Raw genomic sequence first — 9,836 nt, forward strand, 5'->3', positions numbered from 1 at the left:
TAGGGTCAGTTAAAGGATAAATTTTCAATTTTTTTATTACTACAAGGTATATTGTTGGAATTGAATGACATAGACCAACACAAATTAGCGTAATGCCCAGATGCAACAAACTTTGCATCAAAGATTGACATGTTTGCCCAAACTCGGTCAGATTGGAAGGGTTGAATTTATGAACACAAACTTTAATCAAGCCAATCCAATTAAAGGTTTGGGGATGGGAACAATTTCTCAATCGTGGTTGGGTGTGAACTTTAACTAGGCCATTCTAAGATTTTGATAGGTTTGAGCTAACCCATTAAGTTGCTGCTGTGACTATATGATTGGGTTCGATTTGCTGCCGGAAGGTTAACTTCCTCCCCAATCGCAAGTCTTTAAGAGACTCTTAAGAGCTGCATCTGAGTTTCCATCAACTTCCCATGCTGTTGTTGAAAAGAAACGACACATCATGATGTTGCCACCGTTATGTTTCTCTGCGGGGATGGTGTGCTCAAATCGCTGTGCTGTGTTAGTTTTCCTCTAGAGGCAGCTGCTTTTGTTTAGGTAGGTCAACAAGTTCAACTTTGTTCACTGGTTTTTGTTGAAGTGTGGAGTGAAGGGACCAGGGCAAAATTGCACTATATATTTTTCAGATTTTATTAATAAAAGAAAAAAATGTGTTCAATCAGATCAGTAAGATTTGTGACCAAGAGTGTGTGATTTTTCTTTCACGTTACAATTTTGTGTTCTTTCACAAACGTCATCTAATGAAATCTGTTGAAACTTGAGGTTGCTACATGGCAAAATGAGAAAGAATTAAAGGCTTCAGAAAACCTTTGCAATGCAATATGGCTCTCAGTCCCAGTCTGGAGTTAACACTAAAAAACTAGAACGCAAGTTAATAAAAATACTTTTTAAAAAATATTTCTTGCTGCTAGTCTTGCTGCTAATCAGAAAAGAAAAGCAGCGACAGTGTTATTGTTAGCGATCCAACCCCTGGCGGATGCATTAAAGACTCCATGTCGGGGTTCCCCAATCTAACACCGCACCACATGCTGACCTTAATACACTTGTTGGTAAGAAAATCATGACATCAGAAGGAAGAACCTGGCCTCTCTTTCAGCGCCTCCCCAGCATCGTTAGTGGATTATCGGTGTCCATCTCTTAATATTTTCCTGTGCTTGATACATCTCATTAAAATTAAGCACCATCTTGTCCATTTGCGAGATCTCCCATCAATCTCAATCAGCCCAACATTCACTCTGTGAGTTCTTCAAAGTATTCTCACTGCTGTACAAACGAGTCTGTTTGTGAGCTGACAATTTGTTAATTTCCATCTTTTTTTTTTTTAATATTGTGGATAAGATCTTTTGCACTTTTCATATGCTATCAGTTTTCTGCTGCTGACAAGCAACATGAGCCTGTGGTAGAACCAGCTGTGGTATTTGAACTGTAATGGAACACTGCCATCTACCTTCAAACTCTGCAACTACAGCTCCCACTGCACACTAGTAAAATGTAATCCAGTGGCACTTATTTGCCCTGCGTTAGCTTCATTGCTACATGTGCCTTGAACTTTTCACAGTTTGCCACATTACAATCACAAACTTCAGTATATTTCATTCACATTTTAGATTCCAAAGATTCCAACAAAAAGCAAGTAGACCCAGTTAGTAGACTAAACTTTGAAGGTGCTGCACCAGGAATTGCAAATGACAAAAATATTTCTAAAAACTTGCTTTTATTTAAATAATCTGCTCTGGGAGCTGACTTGAATTCAAAGTTCAATTAAATACAAATTGATGAACATGTGTGTAAAAACAAGATGGTAGGCACGATGTGAGTTGACATCATATTTAACTTGTATTATTTGTGATTTTGCATTATTTTTGTCCACTTCTATGTTTGGCTTTTTTCCATTTAGTGAATAACATGCTGTCCACATGCAAGCAAACGGTACATTTCCATAAGTAATTAAGAACAAATGTCTGTTCACACAAACCAATGTTGCATACAGAGGAGCCTCTATGTCACAGTTTCAAAAAAAGACGCAACTCACGTGGCCACATGGAAACATAAAACCGCTGCTTTGAAATATATCAACTCTGGGACCAATTTCAAAAATGATTGTTTCTGGTTTCCCAAAATGTCTGATACGTGTGAATGCACAATCTAAATGACAAAATTCCTTTGTGGGTACACCCAAGATAAACCTAATCTTGTCTCCATGTGAACAGGGCCTGAGACTTGTGGTCAATGTTACGTATGTCCAGATGTAATCAGTTTGAGTTGACATACTCTTTTTTTCTGCAGGTGAGAGACCCTACAAATGCCCCCACTGTGACTATGCAGGCACTCAGTCTGGGTCACTGAAGTACCACCTCCAGCGGCACCACAGGGAGCAACGCAATGCCTTATCAGCTTCCTCCAATTCCTCCTCTGGGTCCACCTCCAGCATTCACACATCTGGTGCCCCTGGACTGGTCAAGCAGCGTCGATCTCAGCTCAACCACGGCCCGATCAACCGAGGCACCGCTGATACAACCGTTTCACGGTCCAGCCAGCAGTCTTGGCTCCTGGGCCTCCCAGACCAACGCGAACACCGGAAGGCTCTGGCAGCTCTAAAGGATGTCGACTTGGAGACCCAGTACAGATATCTGTCTGGAGTCATGGGGGCCCTGTACCAAGGAGGGATGGAGGGAAATTGGGTCAGGGGATCCCCCCCACCAAAGACTATTAAAGTATCCCGACGTAAGCCTCTCACTACTAGTCGAATGGTTCAGCCACAAAGTGACAAGGATGAACCTGTGCCATCAACTCAGGAGGGAGGGTTTGAACCTTTGGATCTTTCCCGTCGCACCTCACCCAGCCATGGAGGGATGGAGGAGTATGAGAGCATTGGTGCTGGAGATGGAGGAGCTGTGTTTGGTGTTGATGGTGGGAGGGATGGCTCAGCAGGGGTCAAACTGAGCCAGTGTTTGTTCTGCCCTTTTCATACATCATCAGCTGAGCTGATGGCCATGCATATCCAAGTAAACCACACAAGTAAGTCCAGGCGCAAGAGGGTCTCCTCCGCTCTACTGGATGATGAACGTGCCCAAAGGGCCACCAAGCCACGGATGGATAACTCCGACCTCGATCCTCTGACATTATGGAGGCATGTGAGTGAGGGAGAATCTCCAGTCCCTGTGGGGCACTGGTCTTCAACTCAGCACCAGATCACTAATGGTCACCCTGAGGATACAGCAGATCATCTGGACGATGCTTCTTATCGTCAAGACTCTGTGGGGTCAGTGCCCAAGAATGTAAGAGACAGCCCAGCTGTCAAGGAAAAGGCGGAGGAGGACAAAGAAGAATTCGATGAGGAATTTGAAGAGAACATGGAGACCAGCAGTGTGGAGGATTTGCAAGATCGGGATCTGAGGATGTCCCTCGACCTTTCACCAGCTCTGAGCCCCAACCATATGGCAGCGGAGAATGACAAGGTCCTAACTGGTTAAAAGAAAGAGACAGGGGGAATTTCAGCTGTATATGTGATAGACAAGAAATAATGATAAAAGGTATCCCTTCATAGTTTAATTTATGAGAACACGTAAAGAGTCTTGAAGATTAATGTTTCCGCCAAACGGAGGGAAAAAGTGCTGCTTTAATATTCCCTCTGGTATGACTTGTCCACTATCTTTGTGACTGCTTAATCCTCTACAACATACACTAATATTCCTGTAATCTCAAAGGAGCATGGACACAACTTTTCAGGATTTTTGTAGGCCACTTTTTGTATTTGTCCCTCTCCCCCCCACCCCCTCAAGAAAAAGTCCAAGGTTGATGCTTTTTGAGATGATATTCTAGTCAACAAACATCTGCTAAGGGTCTAGCATCATTCCAGAATCTCAAACTTTGACGCATTGCTATATAAGCAGTGTATTCCTGACTACTACACTGAGTGAGCTGAACAGGTAACTCTGCAAACTGACCACTGAACAGTTTGAGACTGTCAGCTTCATCTTCCTCCTCAATCCACAGAAAGTTTTAAGCTATCTGGCATTAATTTAAGGCATGAGGTGACTGTTTCCTCGACTGTGTATCACTGCCTTGTTTTTCAGCTAAGTGTTTATCGATTACTGTCCTAAAAAACTTATCTGAGAGAAAAGTTTGTATATTTTTTTTTCTTTCTTTGCTGTTGTTGTAATCGGTTAGTGCCTGTTCATGTATGTTGTCAAAAGAGTCTCTGGCGTTGCCCCGAGTCTCGCATAGGTCGCTAATTTTATTGGAATATACAGTTTCAAATGATTTAAATACAATATATTTGTTTAAAGTGGTTCTAGGGTGTTGTGAATAGTTGTAAAAGAAATGCTACATCATAGCGTTAATGTGGACACAGACTGTAGCCGGTTTGTGGTTCTTTTCAAAAGGAATTTTCTTCTTTTTTAATGTAGGCGATGACAAGATGTTTAAAGACTATGAGGTAGAAAAAAGGGCACAGTTTAGAAGTCAGTGTTTTCAGCGCTAGCTGGGTTGTGGTCCGTCGTGTTGAACAAATGATAAATCAAGGACTTGAGGGCCGTAAGGGGGGGCAAGACTGAAACCCTCTTCCACAATCAGCTGGCACGTTGTGTTAAAAAGAACCCTGTCGAAAATAGGTAAGAGGGAAGAAAATGAGAAATTAATACAAAGTTGCTACCAGACAAGACAAAATCCGAGAAATAAGCTGTACTTTTGGGATATGGTGACTTTTGGACAACTGGAGTCCTTCTCTTCTTTCTTTCCTGTAAAAAAAAAAAAAAAAAAAAAAAAAGAAAAAAAAATCCCCGAAAAGACAACGGTAGTAATTATTAAAACACTAACACATGCTTAGACATCCCAGTAGTATATGTGTAGCTTTTGTAAAGACAAGAAAAGAAAAACCCACAGACTTTTGTTTATTTTCATCTCAAGATGCTTACAGAAAAAGGTTATCAATATAAGTAATATTGATTATAATGTTTGTGAGCTAAGACTAGTTGGAATGTCTATTCAGAGCACTGTGCAAGGTTTGAGTTCCCAAAGTAGTTGTTTTTCTGTTGACTCGATCGATAGACCAAACTTCCTGTTTTTTTTTTTTGTTTTTTTTCCAATGGCAGTTTTTGTCGTCATTTTAAATGTGTAAGTGTGTGGCTTGAGTAGATTCACCCCATCGATTAACAAACAGTTGCGGAGCGTAATTAGAGCTCGAAATATAAATAACTAAGACTGTGAAGTGAAAAGAGAAAAAAAACAAAAGAGATTTGAAGGTATAGCCAATAAAAGTCGCTGGTGAATGCCGACTTTTGTTATTTGATGAGGTCTGAGGCTTGTGGCGTGACATCAGAACAAATGTGTATGTTGTTGGCAGTATCGGTCTGCATTAGCATTCGTACACTTGTAAGTAAAGATTTGTGTAGCGCTACCAGATATTTCTAGAGAGTTTTCCAAACATGTTATACGTTGAGAGAGGGCATCATCAGGCATATCTGATTCCACACGTCCCTCTTAGACGTCTGATCATCTCCCGTCGTCTGCCGATGTGTTATGTGACGCTATCGCTAATACTAGCCTTTGTCCTCTTAGTGGAACCTTAGCTGTAACTTTTTATCAGTTGAAACAACTGGTCCTGGTTACTTGTGACAGTTTCACATTTAAAAAAAGAAAAAAGATGAGTAAATTATTTAAGCTACACTTTCAAAATAAGACTGCAAGTGCAAGAAGTTAACATGCTAATGCTAGTTGCTTTTTCTTCGCGGAACCTTTGACTGTGACTGTTTTACTCTTTGGCACGTTAACAATTCACATACGCTATTACAGTTTTACATCCAAACTAAAAAAGGAAGTAAATTATAAACTTAGTTTTAGCTCCGTCTTTTAACGTTGATGCGACATTATAAGTAAAAGAAGTTGGTATGCTAACACTAGCTTGCGTTCTCTCCATGAAATCTTTGATGTGACCATTTTAATTTGACACTTTTAACTTTTTCAGACAAAACAGTTGTTGCAGTTTAAGAATAAAAAACCAAAGAATCAGAGTAAACAATAAACTCTATTTTAGCCGCGCTTTTAAATCCATGCAACATTAAATCTATGTGTATTGGGGTCAGTTTGTTCCTTATCTAATTCACCCCTCCGTTCTGTTACTCCCATGTCAACGACGTACCTAGGTAGTTGAACTTTTTTGATAAAGTATGAAAATAAATAGCACTCACACTATTCACAAAATATTCATTGCTTTTTTTAAAAATTATTTTGTGAATTTCATATTACACTCCATTACCTATTGTGGTTCTGATTGCTGTGTGGTTTCACTTAACCTCAAATTAACATCACATAACCTCAGTGTTTATTTATAGTAAACACTGGGAACAATACAGAACATTACTAAAGCAATCAGTGGTTATAGCTGGTACAAAATGTTCCCAATGTGGCTACAAAAAGACACAATGTTGGTACAAAACACCAGAAACACCGGATTATGAAACAAGAAAATGTAAAAAGCACAAGGTTGCAAGCGTGGGAATTGCCCAGCACAACCTATTGAGGACCCTGTACTGCCCAAGCTTAGTTTGACAACACACATTAATTTGCCTAAAATAATAAAACTTAACTATACATTTCAACTGACTGTACACCTCAATGAATACATTTGTACTATACCAAATTTTATAGAGTTGGTTTTTGTACCAATGCATAGCATCTGCAGAATGTGTTTGGTTGAGTTTACACCCGTGCAACAATATAGTTGGTTCAGTGGCTCATGAAGACACGCTGCCATGACAAAATAATGCTATAGTACTAATTTCACTTCACATTTGATGCTGTCGAAGATCGATTTCGATCACCAGCTGCAGCAACTCCGATGTCACGGCAATCACCAAACCGTACCTACACCTAAACTCGTTCTATGCAAATGTGGAACTGTTTGGATTCTGGATGCTTAAAACCTGACACCATCTGCGTGTCCATTACAAATGTGCCCAAAATTTTGGTAGAAAAAAGAAAAACACAATTTTGCGACAGTTGTAAATGGCGACTTATTCAGTTGTTGGAGCAACAAGCACCCCGGAGCGGCTACGTGCAACACGTTTTGGGGAAATTGTAGTCTACAATTTTACAGAAGAACCTTTGATGAACTGTGTTTGGTCATTATCCCCAAAAAAAACAAAACTCAAAAAACAAACCATCTTCCTCCTGCTACTTTCTATTTCATCTTCTTTGTTATTTCTGCCAGTAGTAACCCAGTTACCCAGTTGTTGATGAAGCGACTTGCGTGATGCGAAAAATGTGTTTCCATTGCAGGTGCGCAAAATACATCTCTTTTGACACAGCCAATAACCACCTCTTTGCGACAAAAACATCATCAAAAATGTGAATTTTTTTCGAAATTGCTGTGCTTTCCTTGAAGCAAATGTATTTTTGCAGTTTTAATTTGCGCAAATTTATGGAAAATGCAGCAACTGACCAACATTCAGATTCATTTATCTAATTATCAGAAGACTTTGTGAGACCATTCAGATGTCTTTAACGTATGCACAAGTATGGAAAACGCTCACGTCGCAGCAGAAACAACTTAGCCACTCTGACAACACTGTAAATTCCACACCACTGATCCCAAAACATGCACTATTCACGACTGGAGAAATCCTTTAAAGAGGCCACGAAACTTCAGATTCCACACAATCCCTATCTTTTCCCAAACTTTTAGACTTAAACAAGTGCTTTTCAACACACCAGCATGGATGCCAGTATGGAAGGCTGTTCTGAAGACATTCAGTGATGGAAACACTTCTGACGTTGCCCCTCCACACGTTAGGCGTGTTCAGAATGTTCTCCGGCGATATCTGGTGGCTCCGTACCAACTGTGTGTACTAAATGGTTTAGGTTGCCTTTGGTTCTGAAAATGTGCCACAAGAGTCCGTCTGGAGTGACCGCCACCACACTTTAACGTGCATTGACGTGTTTGGTGTCTGTTTTTTGTTGTTGTTTATTTTTAGAGCACCTTATGAGTTTCGTACTGAAAAAGTCCCTTAGTGGTGTCTCCTTTACAACTACTATCAATGCCACCGTGCCTTCTGTTTCAAGCACTTCCTGGTGTATTTTGTAAAACTCACCAAAAGCACTTAGCCTGTATCACACTTTCGCTCCTCTCTTCCTGTTTTCTCTCTGTTCATTTCCCCTCCTTTTCTCATTCCCTCCTCCTTCCCTTCATCACACTGGCTTATTTCCTGATTCTTCTCGTTGCCGGGTCTTTGCCTCCCGACCGGCCGTTCTCTCCTGCACATCGGGCCCGTTGGGCCTTAAACAAGGCCACTAGGCCTCACTTTTACCCCGACTCTAAAAAGAAAAAAAAATAAATAAATAAATTACGGACTATCTAAGCCCTAGGTCATTTAAAAAAGAAAAGAAAAAAAAGATGGCTGTAGCTGTAGAGTGAGGCTACCTGTAATCATCATACTAATCCTTGGTAAACCAAAGCCCAATGTCTTTTGATTCTTGAACGATGATTTTTTTTTTTTAACATCGCGAGGTGCCAAAACATGTCCAATGCGACACTAAAGACACAAAACGCTTGAGGACGGAGGACAACTTGCAGACTTTTCTCCCATCCGTTTCTGTTTCCTCTCCATCCCTCTGCTTGCTCTTCCCCCACGTCCTTCTCTCGTCCACGAATCAGTCTCTAGCACCACTCGAAGGTGACGTGTACTATCTGGTATTGAGGCCTTTATTAGACTTTTTTTCTTTACTCTCTCTCTCCTTTCTGTTTGTGTGGTGTCTGTTCAATGCCGTCGAGATGGAAAAATGCTCTTATAATGATAAGTATTATTGTTTTTGGCATTATGGTAAAAAAAAAAAGAAAAAAAAGAGAAATGTGATGTTGAATGTTGTACAGATAGCTCTAGAGATGTTGTGTTTTGGTTTGTTTTGGGTTCTTGTTTTTTTTGTTGTTTTGTTTTGTTTTTGTTTTTTTTCCAAGAGAGCACAAACTTGAGCGATGGCCCCTTCAGCTCCTCCCACTGGCAGATGGGAATAAAATCGCCGGCCAATCATTGTACTGTAGACAATGGTCCTGTCACGACAGCATATTGACGGGAGACGAAATGACGCTGCTGAAGTTCCTCTGATCTGAGAGAACAATAAATAAATAAAAAAAACATTTGGTAAACTTTATGCTTTAAAAAAAAAAAGAACAGCAAAATAAAAAGATGTGTGTCGCACACTAGGAACTCAATGATTAGAAAAACCTATTTCTTGAGATAAAGTAGCATTAAATTGTTAATCTTGGTTTGTATGTGTTCCACTGCGCACATCTTATGTGCATGCTTGTGTTTCTTTAAGAACATTTCATGCAAAAAAAAAAGAAAGATATTACTACTCATTTCAAAAGGGAGTGCAAAATATTCAATTTGAATTTAAATGATTTGCTCGTTAAACGTAATCACATCTAACACTTCTCAGAGCTTCATCTCTCATCTCCTGGTTTTGCTATCAGGTTGTTTTGTTGTTGTTGTTGTTTTTTGTTTTTATCAAGTATTACCTTGAAATGACAAATCTCTCACGAGGTGAGGGGGCCACGCTGAGTTCGGGCTCTTGTGTAGTTGACTGCCATTGCAGTGAGGGAAAAACTGACCTAACATAGTAGTGACTAATATAACTTTGTGGACAAATGGAAAAAAAAAAAAAAAGAAAAAAAAGAAACACATTAGAAATAAAAACATGGAAAAAACATATAAATGTATGTCTTTTTTTGTGCATGCACTCACTCAGATTTTTAATATTTTTTCACTTTTAGCACTTTTGATACTTTTCGACATAAAGATCTGATTGCCTTGTGCGTTTAAATGCTGGGTGCATCG

At 39.8% G+C, this 9,836-nt stretch overlaps 1 protein-coding gene across 1 annotated transcript in view; it reads left to right on the top strand.

The window, feature by feature from the left end:
• The window catches only part of znf219 (zinc finger protein 219), a 28,752-nt gene extending 19,582 nt beyond the window's left edge, over positions 1–9,170 (top strand). The window contains exon 5 of the mRNA XM_055058463.1: positions 2,290–9,170. Coding sequence (XP_054914438.1) covers positions 2,290–3,476 — 1,187 coding nt within the window. The 3' untranslated portion in view covers positions 3,477–9,170. The remainder of the gene's footprint in view (positions 1–2,289) is intronic.
• The last annotated feature ends 666 nt before the right edge of the window (positions 9,171–9,836 follow it).

Source organism: Poeciliopsis prolifica, unplaced genomic scaffold (genome assembly GCF_027474105.1).
Source record: "Poeciliopsis prolifica strain line A6 unplaced genomic scaffold, Auburn_PproV2 SCAFFOLD051, whole genome shotgun sequence".
In the NCBI taxonomy this organism is placed as follows: domain Eukaryota; kingdom Metazoa; phylum Chordata; class Actinopteri; order Cyprinodontiformes; family Poeciliidae; genus Poeciliopsis; species Poeciliopsis prolifica.